Source organism: Onychomys torridus, chromosome 2, assembly GCF_903995425.1.
Source record: "Onychomys torridus chromosome 2, mOncTor1.1, whole genome shotgun sequence".
Classification (NCBI taxonomy): Eukaryota; Metazoa; Chordata; class Mammalia; order Rodentia; family Cricetidae; genus Onychomys; species Onychomys torridus.
The window spans coordinates 167,012,328-167,031,292 of NC_050444.1; the positions used below are offsets into that span (position 1 = coordinate 167,012,328).

General features: G+C 42.9%; 1 protein-coding gene across 1 annotated transcript; it reads right to left on the minus strand.

Annotated features, from left to right (window-relative positions):
• Positions 1 to 44: 44 nt before the first annotated feature.
• Calml6 (calmodulin like 6) lies at positions 45 to 14,186 on the minus strand. Its single transcript, XM_036178646.1, is given in 5 exon segments — positions 45 to 127; positions 130 to 216; positions 374 to 518; positions 10,130 to 10,153; positions 14,130 to 14,186. Coding segments are annotated over 5 exon segments (396 nt in total).
• Positions 14,187 to 18,965: the final 4,779 nt, after the last annotated feature.

The following is an 18,965-nucleotide window of genomic DNA, read 5'->3' on the forward strand; positions in this document are numbered from 1 at the left end:
ACTCAGCTGCCATCTGCTGGTGTCTTTATGAATTCCCTATTTACTCAGTCACCACCCCACCCCCTAAGCCCAAGGCCCTCCTTGAGTGTGTTCCAGTTTATGTAGTTCTTGGTGTCCTTGTCAAAGCTGCCCTTAGCTTGCCCGCTTGGTTGTGGGCTTTCTCATAGTAAATCAACAACAACACCAGGAAGCTATCGTAGCTAAAGAACCCGTTGTCTGCAAATAATTTTACTGGCCCAAGAATCAAGTTAGAGCTAGGCGAGGCCCACTTCTACCTTCCCCTTCTAGATGCTTCTCTCCCCACTCCTATGCACAGGTGACCATGGCCCAAGATTTCACCCACACCCCACACACCCTGCCAGCCCTGACTTACTGCCTCTGTCCACATCCTTGCCCAAGAAGGCCAGCTTACTCTTGGTGAAGCTGATTCCCAGCAGGCTCATGAGCTGCTCCCACCCTCCCAGTTTCACCTTTCCATTACCCTCTTCATCAAACACCTCAAAGACCCCCTTGTATTTCTTAATCAATCAGTCTGTAGGGACACTTACAAGTTCTTCGTGTCCAGCAGAGGTTAGGAAGTAACCTAGCATCTACTTGGCTTCAGGGAACATAATTTAAAAGGAGGCCCTAATGGAGAGAAGATATTCAAGAACAAGCAGATGTAATGAGCTTCATAGTGAGTGAAATTGTGACAGAGGCAAAAATAAGCAAGCAGGAGGTGGAGCAGTCATGGTGGTCAGGTAGGCACACAAGAGCCAGGGCACAGGCCATCCTTGTGAGGTAGCATCAGGGACTAAGAAGTCTATGTGACAGACCCTGGGGCCAAAGAAGGAGAGAGCACACAAGACCCAGGAAACCAGCATGGGGAGACGCCCAAGGAAGCCATGGTAAAGGTTTCCAGGTAAAGGCTTCCCTGCCAGCAGGTCATAGGACTAGGAAGACATTCTAGGGAGGAGCATTCCAAGGCACAGTTCAGCATCCAACCCTTACCATTGCACATCCTTGAAGCAGCAGGGCCCTATGAAAGCCTTCAAGAAAGGGGTGCTCCACCCTAGCCCTGGAGAAGGAAAGTGTTAATGACTAAAGGCTTCTTCTAGGCTTCCAAGAGGCCCTCACACCTTGGGTGCATCTCTGCCTGCAGGCCCTGCCCAAATTCCCACTCCACCCAGTTAGTCCACCAGAGGTGCCACTGGGTGCTGAGACCACCTTAATATGTGTGTGGCTGATCAAGAAGACATTGCATTGGGGATTTAGCTCAGAGGTAGAGCGCTTGCCTAGCAAGCCCCAGGCCCTGGGTTCGATCCTCAGCTCCACAAAAGAAGCAGAAGAAGAAGAAGAAGAAGAAGAAGAAGAAGAAGAAGAAGAAGACAACATTGCAGTGATTCCAAACTACTTTGGGTAGAGCATACAGAACAGTAGCCCACCAAAGTTTTAGCTATGTTCAACTACCCAGGGTCTCCAGGATACAGATTCCAAAAGCCTTTTAGAGGTAGGAAATCCTGCCGGCCCTATAACAGGATAGGTTCAGTCCTTCCCTACAGGGGCCCTTTCCTGAACCTTCTCAGCCTGGGAATCTCCTAGCCCTGAGGATGAGTACTAAGGGCCAGGAACAGAGGGGCAGAGTTGGGCTACATGGGCTGTCCCCTTCTCATGATCAAGCTCTACAACTCCACACACATGAATGTACACACACACACACACACACACACACACACACACACACACACCAAACAAACAAACAATAAATAAATACATGTAATAATTTTTTCTGTAAGTTTTTAAGTTCAGGGCTGAGGAGATGGCTCAGTGGATTGAGAGCACCATGGTTCTACCTCAGGGACCTTCATTGAAAGTGGCCATCACTTACTTATGAAACTTCTTGCAAAAGGCCCAGACTAACCAGCTAGTTTCTTGTTGTATGATATTTTGTTTGTTTTCTGACAAATAAAGCTTGCCTAGAGATCATAGGGTGGAGCTAGCCACTAGTTAACCATAGAGGCCATGTGGTTGTGGCTCATGCCTTTAATCCCAACACTTGGGAGGCTCATGACTTCAACCCTAGCACAATCGGGACGTGGAGACATGAATATAAGACAGGTAAAGACAGGATCTTGGCCCCTTTTTCAGTCAGTGGATTCGTAGAGGTAAGAAGTCTCTAGTGGCTTCTGCTATGCTGCTCTGGTCTTTCAGCTTTCACACTGATATTTGGCTCCTTAGGAACACGCTGCATTTCCCCATTTGGCTTAGTCTGGCTAGTCTCCCATGCTCATGGACTCAGTTCCAATCTCACTGCTAATACTTGGCAAACACTTTACAAAGGCAGAATGACTGAGCAAGTTGGCTTAGGGATCCCAAACACCCTGCACAGATAGGGCTAAAGGCTTAGAGAAGAAATATGGACACAACCTGGACCAGGCAGGTGAACCAGGGGCAGGCTGCCACCAAGAGGCAGGCAGGCAGGTTTCCTCCAGGCAATTGGGGGCTATTTTGGGGTTTCTTGGGAAACCTGACCTCCCTTTCACTCAGAACAGCAAAGCCAGCTCCCTAGGGAGTAGCAAGATACCACAGAAACACTCAAATACTCTGTGCCCACCTACACACTTGAGGTTTTTTATTTGTTTGTTTTCAGATGTGCATCAGCCCCTCTTGTCTGAGTATAGCAAATCACCAGGCAGTGGTGCTGACCCCCTAGAGCTTGGTTGGGCTCCTTGCTCCTATCCAGGCAGTGAGTAGGAGACCCACTGGTTAGAGACCACAGCACTCAGAAGTTTATACTTGTAGATCTCAGATCTGGGGGCTGAGGGGCTCCTCTCATCCCTAGCTGGCTGGCTGCCAAGATTAGTCATGACCTCAGCCTACCTGTCCCATGCCTGTCTGATGGCTCTGAGCATGTGGGGCGTTCAGCGTCCTCCAACAGTCCAGTCCTCTGCCTGCCAGATACCCATAGCTGCAGGATGAGAGCTGCTGAGGCCAAAAAGTCTATGCTAATAGGAATGGGAAGGCTCCAGTGTGCAGCAGGCCTGTCTCCTAGGTGAGATCAGGACAAGGACTGTGAGAGAGGCCAGCTCTTGTTTTGATGTGGTTGAAGGATCTTGGTTTTCGCCAGGATTGGGGGCTCTCTGTGTACTGAATGCCTTCTTCCAAGGGTTCAGGGTAAGGGAAACCACAGCATCTAGACACCGGCCATCCTACCTAGATTCTGAGCCTAGAGTCACAGAGGGGAGGCAGCAGGTTACAAGAAGATGTCCTCATAGTCCTGGAAAGCCATGCCTCACATCTTTTACCTGACGGTTATAAAGAGTCTTTCTCTGTCCTACCAGCCAGCCCCCAAATAATGACATGGAGACTTATTAATTATGAAAGTTCAGCTTTAGCTTAGGCTTGTCCCACTAGCTCTTATAACTTAAATTAGCCCATTTATTTTAATCTACACTTGCCTTGTGGCTTTATACCTTTCTTTCATTCTGTATGTCTAACTCCCTCCATGTCTCATTAACATCTCCCTGTGCCTTGATTATCTCCTCCTACTTCCTCTCTCTGTACCTGGAAGACCCACCTATACCTCCTGCCTAGCTATTGGCTATTCAGCTTTTGATTATACCAATCTCAGCAATACATTTTCACATAGTGTACAAATATCCCACAACATTTCTCCCTTTTGTCTAAGTAAAAAGGAAAGGTTTTAACTCTAATACAGTAAAAGTATACACAATAATCAAGTAAGAAATACATTTACGCTGGGTGGTGGTGGCACACACCTGTAATCCCAGCACTTGGGAGGCAGAGGCAGGTGGATCTCTGTGAGTCTACAGAGCTAGTCCAGGACAGGCTACAGAGAAACCTTGTCTCAAAAAAAAAAAAAAAAAAAAAAAAAAGAAAGAAAGAAAGAAAGAAAAAAGAAAAGAAAAGAAAAAAACACATTTATAACGTCCAGTCTATCTATATTTGGCAAATTAAGAGAAAATGTTCCATTAATCTATCCTATCTTAGTGAGTCCAAAGTTTTGTATCTAATTATCCCAATTTGTAATACCAACCCAAAACTATCTTTTTAGACCTCAAAATATTTTCTGAGATAAACAACTTAAGCTTTTATGTCTCTCAACCTGATATATTTTACATCTCTTATATAAGTTTCTTTTCTGAATTTGGTAACAAGGAAAACTATAACTATCTCATCTTCAACTCCATCAGAGACCCAAGAAGGATGTAATATTATCTGAGTAAACAGGAAGTGCAGAGCAAACATCTTCAAAAACTATAGAAATGACAGAAGCAGCTAGCTTCCTGTACAGTCACCCAAGGTTCTTCTGCAACGTTGGGGCATCCATTTTCAGCCTACAGGCCTAGAATATATGACAGACTATTCTGTGAAGTAGGAATTTTGGAGAACTGCCCTATCTTGTTTTGGCAAAGTTTGGCAGTCATCTTCCTTTGTGTCCAGCTTGTCCAATTTGGACAGCATACTGTCAGCAGTTGAGGCAAGAGACAGTTTCTTGCCCAGTGGCTAACTTTGCCACATTAAAAGCAAACTCCATATGGAGGTTCTTCAATGCCCATCATTCTTTTTTGAAGGAGATTAGTGTTGCCAGGAGCAGATGTGTCTCACTTTCATGAAAAGCCTTATGTTGGGGCTGTAGAGATGGCTTAGCAGTTAAAAGCACTGGCTGCTCTTCCAGAGAACCCAGATTCAATTTTCATTACCCACATAGCAGCTCACAACTGTTTGTAAATTCAGTTCCAGAGGATCTGACACCCTCTCACAGTAATACATACAGGCAAAACACCATAAAAAGACATTTAAAAAAAAGAAAAACCTTATGTTATTAAAACACCTTAAATGCCATATTATGTGGGTTTCTGAAGTATTTGAAGACCATATTTAAAAATATATCTCTGTATGACCTTGAAAACATACCTAACATTACTATAAGATTATTATAGATGACTAATTACTAACCTGTATTTCTTAATTATCCTAAATAGCTTTCAAGGACTAGAACTTTACTTACATTTTTGTTTTTGTTTTTTCTTTGGTTTTTGAGACAAGGTTTGTCTGTGTAGCCCTGACTATCCTGGAATTTACTCTGTAGACCAGGCTGGCCTCACAGAGATCTGCTTGTCTCTGTTTCCCCAGTGCTGGGATTAAAAGTGTGCACCACCACGGCCCAGCATACATTACATTTTTAAATGAGCTGCATAGGTACAATACCTTAAACAAGAGTAGAAACATATATACAATATAACAGAAATAGCCTTAAATATATATCAATATACAAAAATCCATACCAGTGTAAAATATTTGAGACTACTACTAGCTGTTGGTCAAAAGTATGCTCCAACATTTTATCCCATCATTTCTATGCTATATCCCCTTTTTCCTTTCAGAAAGAGATCCTTGAATCTAATCTCCTTTGTTTAGTTTTTTCCTGACCATTACCAATAACAACTTGTAACCAACCTCCCTAAATGATGACAAGCATTCATAACCAACCAAATGACCAAAACTACACACCCCACCTTTTGGTAATGTGGGCATTGTGTTCTCTAGACTGCTTCTTGCTCTCTGGGGACAATGCCATCTTTAGAGGACACTGAGAAAACTGGGATAATTGTCAAGTCCTGGGACAGCTGCTGTATCATTTGTTGTCCAGTCTCTGTGATGGGAAAGTGCAGGGCTCGTCTGAAGTCCTGTTGAGAGTAGTCTGTGAGGCTGGACCATCTTAGCTAGCAGCTTTGAAGATGTTCTGGATACAGAATTTTGAGGAAACTGAAATAGAAGCACTTTGAGAGGCTGGATTACCTGAGCTACTTGTTTTTATTGGTGTCTGGTTCTCTTTTTTTCTGAAAACACACAAACTTTTAAAGGTAACATTTATATCTGCATAACACAAGTACGGAATGTGTGGTGTAAGTACAAGTCAGTAAAGATGATTTTTTGTTTTATGTTTGAGCAGGTAAAAGACATCTGTCAACTTTATAAGTCTGTTTGGAATGTATAACCAAATCTCTATCCATGCCATATGAAAGGATGGGATATAATAATAAGTCATGAAGACTCTGTATCCAACAAGATTTATCATGTCTCCTCCAGTCTCAGAGCTGTTCTCATGATCAGCTTATAAACCACCTGTGTTTCTTGGCTTTTCCCTGTGTCTGCAGTCAAGATCCTCAGAAGGTATCCCCTGATCAAATCTAATGTTTATTAATTTTGAAGAGAACCATAACTTTTTGTTCCCTGTGGAAACAAAGGCATAACCTACCCCACAATGCAACACATTGTCCAACTTCAATTCTGAAGCCAAGACATTCCTAAAGCAGCTGGGCTTGTATAATTCAGCAGTCCTTCACAGTCTCAGCAACTGTCATTCTCTGTTCACTAGCATTCAAAAACTTCAAAATTAAGAGCACACCATATAAGGTCCAAACTTCCAAACTTCCTGTGTTATAATAATTTCTATACTTACATGGCTTATTTTTTGTATTACTTTATTCTTTTTTAAAAATTTTAAAAATATTTACTTTTTGGGGGCTGGAGAGATAGCTCAGTGGTTAAGAGCACTTGACTACTCTTCTAGAGGTCCTGAGTTCAATTCCCAGCAACCACATGGTGGCTCACAGCCATCTGTAGATGAGATCAGATTCCTTTTTCTGGTGTACATAAAATACATGATTAAATACATCTTTAAAAAAATATTTACTTTTTTTCTATGACTTTCTATATCCATTTTCTTTAGCATCTAAGCACATTTTAAGCATACTCTACCTGTTCAGAGGTTTTTATCCCATCTGGATCTGTCTTTACTGAGCATCTGCAGTGTTCTGTGATAGCATGAGACAAATCTTAGACTGCTATGTCAGTCGCTGGCATGGCTCAGCTTAGTGCATGGCACTGGCGAATGGTGCTGGCAGCTGGCTCCAACCTGCAGGCAGCAGCCAGTAGCCACACCTCTGTATGCTGCCAAGCACCAGCCCACCTGAGAGACTGCAGGACTAGGAAGTTACATCCAGCTCTTTGTCCAGAACTTTTCTTAACTTTCTCAAGCTCTGTGTTTGGATATTCAAGCCCCATTTTGGGCACCATTGATAAAGAGTCTTTGTCTTGTCAGCCAGCTCCCAAATAACAATATGGAGACTTCTTAATTATGAAAGCTTGGCCTTTAGCTTAGACTTGTCCCACTAGCTCTTATAATTTATATTAATCTACATTTTGCCTCATGGCTTTTTACCTTTCTTTTATTCTGTATGTACAACTCCCTCCATGTCTCATTGGCATCTCCCTGCACCTTAATTATTTCCTCCTATTTCCTCTGTCTGTGCCTGGAAGTCCCACCTATACCTCCTGCCTAGCTACTGGCTGTTCAGCTTTTTATTACACCCAATCACAGCAATATATTTTTTCACAGTGTACAAATATCCCACAACAGACTACGGCTCACAACTGTGAAGAGTAGACTCAGCTTTCTGCATCCCAGACTGCTATCTTCTGACAAAGCTTGGCTAAAGCTCTAAAATCCGGGCTGGAAAGGTGGCTCAGAGGTTAAGAGCACTGGCTGCTCTTCCCAAGGTCCTGAGTTCAATTCTCAACAACCACATAGTGGCTCACAACCATCTGTAATTTGATCTGGTGCCCTCTTCTGGTATGTAGGCAGAATACTGTATACATAATAAACAAATAAATCTTAAAAAAAAAAAAAAAAAAAAAAAAAAAAAGCCTGGCAGTGGTGGGGCACGCCTGTAATCCCAGCACTTAGGAGGCAGAGGCAGGTGTATCTCTGTGAGTTTGAGGCCAGCTACAGAGCTAGTCCAGGATAGGCTCCAAAGCTACAGAGAAACCCTGTCTCAAAAAACCAAAAAAAAAAAAAAAAAAAAAAAGGCTCTAAAGTCCTGAAATCCTGGTGACTTCATGATTTACACTCAAACTTTCCGTCTCTAGAGACCAAGTCAGAGTCAAGACAGCACTCCCACCTCTCCCCTGGCCTCCAACACAGCTTTCCTTCTGGCTGTGACTCTATGCTCATCCAACTCCTAACAGATAGTCAGATCCTCATCTTCTTTCTCCTTTTCATGCTAGCTGATCTCTGTGTGGCTTGTACATCTAGGGACAGATAATAAATCTTCATCTTCCACCATTATATCTTCTGGTCTCTAAAGAAGAGAGAAAAGGGCTGGAGAGATGGCTCAGTGGTTAAGAGCACTGACTGCTCTTCCAGAGGTCCTGAGTTCAATTCCCAGCAACCACATAGTGGCTCATAACCATCTGTAAAGAGATCTGATGCCCCCTTCTGGCCTGCAGGGACACATGCAGGCAGAACAGTGTATAGATAATGTGTGGTGGTATTGTGTTCCCCAAAATATTGTGCACCCTAATAAATTTATCTGGGGTCAGAGAACAGACAGCCACTAGATACAGAGGCTAGAAAATGGTGGCACTCAAGTCTTTAATCCTAGCATTCCAGAGACAGAAATCCCTTTGGATCTCTGTGAGTTCAAGGCCACATTGGAAACAGCCAGGCGTGGTGACACTTACCTTTAATCCCAAGAAGTGAGCCTTTAATCCCAGGGAGTGATGACAGAAACAGAAAGATATATAAGGCATGAAGACCAGAAAATAGCAGCTTTTGGCTGGTTAAGGATTCAGGCTTTCAAGAGGCAGTCAGCTAAGATCATTTGGATGAGGACTCAGAAGCTTCCAGTCTGAGGAAACAGGATCAGCTGAGGAACTGGTGAGGTGAGATGGCTGTGGCTTGTTCTGCTTCTCTGATCTTCCAGCATTCACCCCAATAACTGGCCTCAGGTTTGATTTTATTAACAAGAACTCTTTAAGATTCATGCTACAATAATAAATAATTAAATCTTAGAGAGAGAGAGAGAGAGAGAGAGAGAGAGAGAGAGAGAGAGAGAGAGACAGAGACAGAGAGACAGAGAGACAGAGAGACAGAGAGACAGAGAGAGAGACAGAGAAACCTAGAATAGCATCTGAGCCTCCTTCTCTGTGTGTGGTCACATGTGTGCCGCCATGCATGTGCAGAGATCAGAGAACAGCTTTAGGGGTCAGTTCTCTCCTTCCACAGTGTAGGTTCCAGAGATCAAACTCAAGTTGTTAGGATGTTGAGAATTACCCATTGGGCAACCCTGCCACCCCCACCTGGCAATTGTCCTCAAGACAGAATTTCCTTCTGTAGATTACAGCATCCATTATATGCACAAACCATATTTTGGCTCTTACATCAGTGGACCTGCAATTGTTTCTGCTTCTTTGCTTTTGTGAATAATTCTGTAAGGAACATGACAAAATGCAGAGGTACTTTTTAGATAAGATTAATAGTTGAACGGGTAGAATTTGAGGAAAACAGACAACTGCCAACATGCAGTTGGGCCTGGTCCATTCTGCGGAAGGCCTTGGGAGAAAAGACCAGGGTTCCTGAAAGGAAAAAAAAAAAAAAAGGCAATTCTATCTTCAGATGAAGGCCAAGAATACATCATATCTTCCCTGGTTCTCCTGCTTCCATAATCACATGATCCACTTCTTTAAATTCAATTGCTGTCTTTACCCACCTTTTGTGTATGAGAAAGACATGTGCATGTATATGTGCTTATACAAATCCTGGTCTCTAATCCAGGTCACATAGGCAGGGACCAGGCTCCCTAGAGCCAGAAAGGTTCAGGATCAGTGTGTTCCAGGAACTTTGAGACATTCTTTACTGTAGAACATGCTATATATTCTCTGGATAGAACAAGCATATAGCCATGGGTACCAGAGGGTTGGGAAAATATGTATATGACATGAAGAGCCCAGTAATAGGTTTTCTGTACCCTAATAATAGGTTTATCCATCCACACAGTAATCCGCATCAAGCCAATTTGAGAAAGTATAAGAACAGGTTTATTTGAGCAAAGCAACTCCCGAGTGGGTTCTCCAGTCCCTGAAATTGAGACCAGAGAAGCCACATGTCCAAACTAAAGCAGAGAACTTATATAGCTTGTAGATGAGGGGTGATGATGTGTTCACCACAAGCTGGGTTCATGCCCAGTTATGGTTAAAAAGCTGACCACTTTACTCAGGGACTTCAGCTGCTGGTAACTTCAAGGGAGGAGCTACCATAGCAGCCAAGAATGCAAAACTGGACTTTTTCCCTTTGTTCAGAGATTCTCTGAGTGGACAGGAGAGAGAGAGAGAGAGAGAGAGAGAGAGAGAGAGAGAGAGAGAGAGAGAGAGAGAAATGGGTCTTTTCAGATCATGCAGGGGCAAGCTGGAGGTTCCAACCAAGCACCCAGTACTCCTGGCCCAAGTGCTTTCAAAAACAGAGACCAGTGCCCTGGTTTTATTTCTGCTGTTGAGGTAAAATATCCTGACAAAAAGCAATTTAAGGAAGAAAAGGGATTATTTAGCTCATAGTTCCAGATTACAGTCCATCACTGTGGAAAAGTCAGCATGAGATAGTCACATCACACCAACCATCAAGAGCAGAACAATGAGTACACACATGTTCATTTGCTTGTACTCAGCTGCATTCTCCATTCTCAGGGCCCCTGACTACTGAACAGCACTATTCACAGTGTACTGGATCTTCCCACATCAATTAATTAAGCAGATTCCACAGGCATGCTTATAAGCCAATAAAACACAGTCACTCATTGAGACTTCTCAGGTGGTTCTTTCTAGGTGTGTCACACTGATAACTAGAACTACCCCAACCACCATTCAGCCCTATCTTTCCCTTCCTTTTGTGATCTCTAGCCTCCCTACCTTCCATAAATTCCTCCAAACAGAGTCCTTATCTCAACATCTTCCTGGAAGAGTCCAGCATGTAAAAAGGGGTGCTAAAAAGGAAAGCTAAACACTGAACCCCAAACACATATAAAATGAGTTCCAGAGCCCAGTACTATTTAGTAGCTGGCTAGAGATCATGTCCCAAAGGAACCCAGCACACGGCTCACTCAGTACCTGGGGCTTCCCCCAGCACCTCTCATCTGCCTCCTGCCCTAACCTCTCCAGCCCAGAGTCTGGGCTTCAGTTCCCTCCTGCCCTAACCTCTCCAGCCTAGAGTCTGGGCTTCAGTTCCTCCCTCAGTTTCCCTTTCCGATACAAACCTACAACTTTGGCTATGCACTCTCTTGGTTCTCCTCTTGGTCCAAGGCTGTTCTTGGTTTGCTTGCCCTTTCTCCTCACTCTCTTCCCTTCCTCTCATGGCCCTGTTCAGTCTGGACCCTTCCAGATGTCTCTGACTATCTACAATAAAACCCCTCTCCCCAACCATACCTAAGAGTGGCCATGTCCTCACATCCATTCATCTGCTGCTCAAAACCCAGGAGAGTCATATATGAGCCTCCTCCCAAGAGGTTTGGCCTTGCCTAACCAAACCAAGCTGCTGATTTGACTCTCATCAGGTGCATATGGGTCATTTGTTTCTACTGGCTTCTGCTACTCACATTTGACTCTAGAGGCCACCTCTTCTTCAGCCACTTCTTCCCTCCACCTGCTATTACCATCTGTCTCTTCTCTCCCACTCAGTAAGTGTGGATCCTCTCTCTGGATCCTGGAGTCTACTACACTCTCCTGGGTGTCCACCATATAGGCATCTCTCTACTAAGAAGCCTGATGCACCCTCCAGGGTGCCCATGTGGGCATCTCTCTACTAAGGCTTATTCTTCTCCCTCTATTGGAACCCTCCCTTTCCCCCAAAAACCTCTCCTAGTCTACCTCTTCAGCTGTCCTCTCCTCTACCTGCTCTAATCACTTGTCTCTCCTCTACTGGGTAAGTGTCACCCTGGAGATGCCTGCTTTGTCTACTCTTAATAACAAAAAGCCACACCAATGCGCCAGAAAGCTTCTCTCACCCTACCAGGCCCCTGTCATGTGGAAAGGGAAGCCTCTTCTCTGTGATTTGGGACATTTCTCTCTGACAAGTTTTTCAGTCCACTTGGGGATGCCCCAGATTTAAATTCTTGTACAACTCTTGCCCCCTCTTCTCCATTTGTTCTCTCAGCTCCTTCCTGGAGCTTCCTTGCCTCCCCTAAGAGGTGCAGTCCCACAGCTTTCTCTATAGATAAAGATTCTGGGCCTCTGTGATACCAGAATCCTTCATCAGTCAGAGTTCCTATTTGTCACTCTTTCCTTTGCCTCCTCCCCCTTGGCGCTACCTGCTCTATCTTTTCTTATGCTCTCCTGGGCCTATATGTTGTAACCCTGTCCTCTCTTCTGCTAGGAGCTGATATGTTTTCTGCCCCAAATAATAAGTTTTTACACCAATGTATTAAGCCATATCAAGCCAAATTAAAAAAGTATAGCAGCAGGTTTATTGAGTAAGGCAACTCCCAAGTGGGTTCACTAGTCTCAGAGATCGGGCCAGAGAAGTCATGTGTCTGAGCTAAGGCAGGGAGGCTTTATAGATTGTAGGCAAGTGGTGATTATGTGTTCACCACAAGCTGGGTTTATGCCCAAGCATGGTCAAAAGCTAAGTATTGGTGAAATTATTAAGGCCACTCCAAGTAGTTAAAACGGAGGTTTATTTTGTGGGGTAACTTACAAATGAAGGGATAGATTGTAGGGTCTGGCAAAGGTATGGCACAGTCTGGCGGTATTCTCTGGAGAACTCTGCTGGGTCTACCTCCAGCATCCAGGGTCCCAGAACCAAAAGAGACCTCTCCTCTCAATCCTGGGTCTTCAGCTTCCTCCCTCAGCCCCGCCTTGTGGGCGTGACCATTATCGAAGCCTCAATGGGGGTTGGAACTTCCAGGCCAAGGCTGGGATGGCTACCCACTACAGCTGAGCACTTAGGCAAGTACTTGGCTGGATGGCAACATCAGGGGAGGAAACTGCAATAGTCACCAAGAACACAGAACTGGGCTTTTAGCACCTTTCCTTTGTTTGTTTTGAGATTCTCTGAGTGGGCGAAGTTTGAAGAGAGGGGGAATGGGTTTCCCAGACCATGCAGGGATGAGCCAGAGGCTCCAACTGAATAGGCGCTACATGCTAAGTCCCTCAGCTTCTCTATGCCCACCCTCATGGCCTTTACTGCCATTCCCTCACTTCTCCCCACCCCCCCCCCACTGCCCCCAAGCTGTCTCTTCTCTATGCTCTCCAAGGCCTCTAAGATAATAGAATCCTCCCTAGAGTTCTTGCTTTCTCTTCACTGCTACCCTGTTCTCTGTTGCTCAGCTCCCTCCTGGAGCCTATGGGAACTCTCCTTCATTTTGCAACCCTTTCTCCTTTCCTCCTCAGACTCAGAGACTCAAATTCCTCTTCAGACTCCTCAATGTCTTACTGTAAATGACTTGGCCTCAGTACAGCTCAATAAATGGTCAAAAATTGGCACACTCAATTTCTATGTTCTCTCATATGGTAACAGCTCCTGTCACTGCACAAACAAATGATTCCAAAATCTCTTATATCTTAATTTTCCATGCTCTACACTCCCAAAAGCTTTTCCTTCTCTCCCCTCTACAAATCTTTTATCTCTAGGATTTTCTGAGTTCTACTCTAAAGAAATTTTTGAGACTAGTGTGTAAACACTCTTTATCTCAGGATTTGTAAATTCATTGGGGTGTGGTTAAAGAATCTGTAAAATCTGTAACAAAAATTTATCTTAAAACTTGCAACAAAGTTTGAATCTTAATGTTGTGGGGTATTCACCAGAGAAGACTATTTGGACATGGATTAAGCCAATAGAAAGTGTTCCAGGATCTCACTGTAGCCCTGAGCCTCCCTCAGGTTGAGCTTTTAAGCACAAAAACCATGTTCTGGGCTGACATACTTCAGTTAACAAGAACAATTAATCAGAAGAAGAACTACAGAAACCAAAAGAAACAAGGTTAGTACATCTAGAGAATTTCCTATAACTATGGACTTTGATGGATCAGGCCTTTGTTTTCATTTTTGGCAGGTAGGGCTGTCTGTGTGCTGAGTTTTACAGCCTGAATGGCACTTGTATCATGGAGTCAGTTATGCTAAGGTCTAAGGGGCACTCTAAGTTCTGAGGCCCTATTGTATGTGATTTGCTATATGTGATTCAACTCTTTGGAAAATAGATCTACTTACTGCATATGTAATTTGGATTCAACTCTTGGGTTAAAAAAATAGATCTACTAGAAAAATAGATGTTTTTGAGTAGCAACTATGTGGCTTACATCCATCTTGGCTGATGACCTCTTCAGGCTGGAAGCAATCATGCGGCTGGTAGCCATCTTTACTAAGGCTAAAAGAGTACATGCAATGTAACTTCACTATCATTTCAATTAAGATGACCACATGTTATAAACCAACTAATGCAACCATCATAAAACTTCTTAGTCCTACTGATCTCTCTGCTTATCATTGTATCCCCTTTTTAAATTAGGAGACAAGAGCAGGTCTCCAAAATATTTTGAATTAGTATGAATTTTTGTATGATAAATTCCTAAGATTATAAAGGTCTACTCAAACTAACAAAAGCTGACTTAGAAATTTACATCTAACTACTTATATCTTTGCTAACTGTTCAACACCAGGCTTCAAAAAAATTTTATAGATTAAAAAACAACATATGTTTGATAAAGTACATTTGATTAAGGTTTATAAATTACTAAGATTATAAAGGCATACTCAGATTAACAGAAACTGACTTAGAGATGTATGTCTAACCACTTATGTCTTTGCTAACTATGTTCAACACCAGGCTTTTAGAAAATTTAAATAAGGAACGCCAGGTTGGGGATTTAACTCAGTGGTAGAGTGCTTGCCTAGCAAGCGCAAGGCCCTGGGTTTGATCCTCAGCTCAAAAATAAATATAAATAAATAAATAAATAAATAAATAAATAAATAAATAAATAAAGAACACCATGCATATGATAAATAAAATTTATAAATTCTCAAGGCCTACTCAGGTTAACAGTAACTGATTTGAATTCATATGTCTGTCCTCTTTGTCTTTGCTAACTTTATTAAGCTTTAGCTATTTTGATAAAGTGAGCTGTATAAGAAACTGTGCAGTATAAAAGGACCAAGAGAGAAAGGTTCCCAATCTCTCAATGGACTGCATTTATGGTTTAAAGTTTTATTTTGATGCTGAAGGATCTTAAACTAAATCCTTGATTCAAATTTTTAAGGCTCAAACTTAACAGGGATAAAAACTGTAAAATTCTAATCTTTAAAAACTACTGGTTGGGGATTTAGCTCAGTGGTTGGGGATTTAGCTCAGTGGTAGAGTGCTCGCCTTGCAAGCACTTGGCTCTGGGTTCGATCCTCAGCTTAAAAAAAAAAACAAACAAAAACCAAAACAACTACTAATTTGCTGGGCATGGTGGCACACACCTTTAATCCCAGCACTTGGGAGGCAGAGGCAGAGGCAGGCTGATCTCTGTGAATTCAAGGCCAGCCTGGTCTACATAGTGAGTTCCAGGACATCCAAGGCTACACAGAGAAACCCTGTCTTGAAAAAACAAACAAACAAACAAACAAAAAAGCTACTAACTTGTTGTAAACCATTAAAAATAATTAAGACATGTAAGTTAATGATCAGTCACCTAATAAATGGTCAAAGTATTTAATGTGCTCAGAACTAGGCTCATAGGCATGCTAAGTACAAATGTAATTCATTTACAATGACAAGCTTTGTTTAGCCTCCTGTATATGTTTTCAAGTTTAAGCCTAAAGCAAGTAACTAAAAACAAGTAAAGTTTCTTTAAATCAGGTATGCTTAATAGATAATGGTCTGCAAACTTCAGAGATCTGCTGAATATGGCATTTAAAATGCTTAGTGGGAGCTGGAGAGATGGCTCAGAGGTTAAGAGCACTAGCTGTTCTTCCAGAGGTCCTGAGTTCAATTCCTAGCGACCATATGGTGGCTCACAACCATCCATAATGAGATCTGGCTCCCTCTTCTGGCCTGCAGGCATACGTATAAATAGAACACTGTATACATAATAAATAAATAAATCTTTTTTTTAAAAAAAGTGTTTAGTGAAAAAGTTTCTTGTGATAGACAAAATGCCAAACTCCTAGAGGAAACCCTAAAGTTTCCCAAGAAGATGATGGGGCACCTGGATTGTCATAATGCTAACTACTGAGCAAAGAAGTGGCCTATGCCTCACCAGGGCCCTGCCCAAACTGTGGACACTGTTAGGTTGACTACTCTACTCTGTCTCATCAAGATAGATCAGTTTTCCAAAGCTCCTCCCCTACAGGAAAATCTCTCAGATCTTCTAGGTCTGACAGCTGAAGGCCAATGTTGCCCTGTGCAGGAGCTGAAGATTTAAAGCTATCCTGTGTGACAGCCAAAGACCTACAACCTCTGCCCCACCCCCAAAGCCATCATGACCATGGGAGCCTAGGGTAACCATCCTGCTAGCCAGTAAGTCTCAGTCATTTTAACTGATACGGAGGCCATTTGGATTATAAATTATCCTTATCTGATGGTGTTGATGGCTAACTGTAGCTTTATCAGTTTAACAGCTGCAAGGAAACCAGCTCCTCCAGGAAAGCAGCAACTGGTCAGTCCATTTCATATATAAAATCAGACCTCACTTGTTTCTCGAGCTACTAGGTATCCAGCTGGAAAGGCAGACACAGTTTACCTTGCTGGCAGACTTCACACTAAAAGAAATACTATTCCTTTATTTAAAGGAACTTGCTTCACAATGACTGCCCTCAATAACCACCCACTTGTGTCTCATGGTAAATGACTGGATAAAAGAAAAGGTTTAAAGTTTAAGTTGCAAGGCTCTATGGAACCTTTAAAGCATGTAGAGCAAGTTGTAAAGGTCTAAGAAAGTGATTTAAGGTATGTAAAAAATAAAAAGTCAGTTTTCTTTCCCTCTCACTACTTTAAAAGTTCAAAGCCAGGCAGTGGTGGCGCACATCTTTAATCCCAGCACTTGGGAGGCAGAGCAAGGCGGATCTCAGTGAGTTCAAGGTCAGTCTGGGCTACCAAGTGAGTTCCAGGAAAGGCGCAAAACTACGCAGAGAAGCCCTGTCACAAACAAACAAACAAACAAAAGTTCAATTTTGACCTTACTCAGTGGAGTTCTGATAAGCTCTTAATCTAACCCTAGTAAAGCACTGACTGCTGTTACCGTAGTCAAAGCTCAAAACTTTAAATTTCCTTGGTTGTCTTTTAAGTACAGACTTAAAGTACTCTTCTCAGTCATGCTAAAAACATCACTATACATCCAGCCCTCTGGAAAGAGTGTTCACGCTTTTAGTGAAGAATTATTTTTTTGGGTCCTCAAGCTTTTGGTGTGACTCAAAGGTCGATCTACTGCTTCTACAATGTGTATTCCAGTGCAGATTACAAACAATGATAATGCTAATATGTCTAAAACTTCTATCCCTTTTTTTTTGTAAACTGAAAAATATTCATGTAAGCTTCAAGGAGTCTTGAGAGTTGGATCCATCTGTCACAGGTCAAATAAACTCCAGATAAGTACTCCTGTCAATCAACAGCCTAAGCTTCTCTGCCTCCTGCCTATCCCTGAGGGTAGCTCTACTTTCCCATGGTCTTGGAACTCTTCCCTTCCCCTCAACTACTAGAACCACAGGCCTAGAAGTTTCAAGTGTACATCCAAGATGATTTTTCCCTAAACTCCTAATTTATCTTCTGTCCCTAGTCTGTATCTGTCCAGCAGATTTCCAATCAGCCTAGACTGCAAAGTGCTCCTAATACACAGGCCTTAGAGGCTTCTGAAGAAGTTTCTGACCAGCTGAGCCTCTGCATCCCAGGCTGTTCCAAAGTGGCTATCCCCAACTAGTCCCAACAAATCTGGGCAATGAGCAAAACAGATGTCCCCCATCCCGCACTTGTCTCTCCCTTCCAGACTTTGACCAACATTCCAATCTTCCTGCTCCTCTACACACAATGCCCCAATTTCAGCTAAGAAGAAGTTGCAGAAGAGATTCCATTGTTCCTTATCATCAACAAAAAGGCTGAATGTTAGGTCAAAAAGAAAGCCAGGACAAGGCTCACTCAGTGCCTGTGGCTTCTCCCAACACTTGTCACTCCACCCCATTCCAACCCTCTGCACCCCAGGGACTGGGTCTCTTCCCTTCCTTCAGCTTCTCTTTTATTTAGCCATGTGCTTTCTTTATGTTCTGCTCTTGGTTCCTGGCTGACTGGCTCTTGGCATGTTTGTCCTCTCTACAGTCTTGTCTCTTCTCTTCTCTTCCTCTAGCTCCCACCCCGCCCTCATAGTGTGGTTAATGATAAAGGTCATATATAAAGGTCAAATGATAAAGGTCAAGTCTGGATCCTTCCAGATGCTTCTGGCTATATTTTCCTTTATTTCTACAATAAAGCCCTTCTCCTAAACCATACCTATGTACGATCATGCACTCATTTTCATTCAATGTGAATTTTTTTGCTTTGTTTTTGTTTTTGGATACAGGGTTTCTCTGTGACAGCCCTGGCTGTCCTGGAACTCACAAACTGGCCTCAAACAGAGATCTGTCTGCCTCTGCCTCCCAAGTGCTAGGATTAAAGGTGTGCGCCACCACTAATGCCCACCCTTTTTATTCTTTAAAAAAAAAAAAAAACTATTTATTTTTATTTTCTATGTATGTGTGTTTGCCTGAATGTACATACATGCCCTGGAACTGGAGCCATGTGTATTCTGGGAACAGAACTGGGTCCTCTAACAAGAGCAGCCAGTGCTCTTAACAGCTGAGCCGTCTTTCCAGCCCCCCTCCTTTCTTTTTCTTTCTTTTCTTTTCCTTTTTTTTTTTTTTTTTTTTTTTTTCCTGAGACAAGGTTTTTCTGTGTAGCTCTAACTGTCCTGGAACTAGCTTTGTAGACCAGGCTGGCCTTGAACTCAAAGATCCACCTGCCTCTACCTCCGGGGTGCTAGGATTAAAAGCACAGGACCACCACCCAGCCCTTTTTGTTTTCTTGAAATAAGGTTTCACCTCGTAGCCAAGGCTGTCCCTGAACAGGTAGGTGGAATTTCAAGTTTTGTCACCAGACCACCTAGGATTTTTCCCTCTTGTTTAATGTT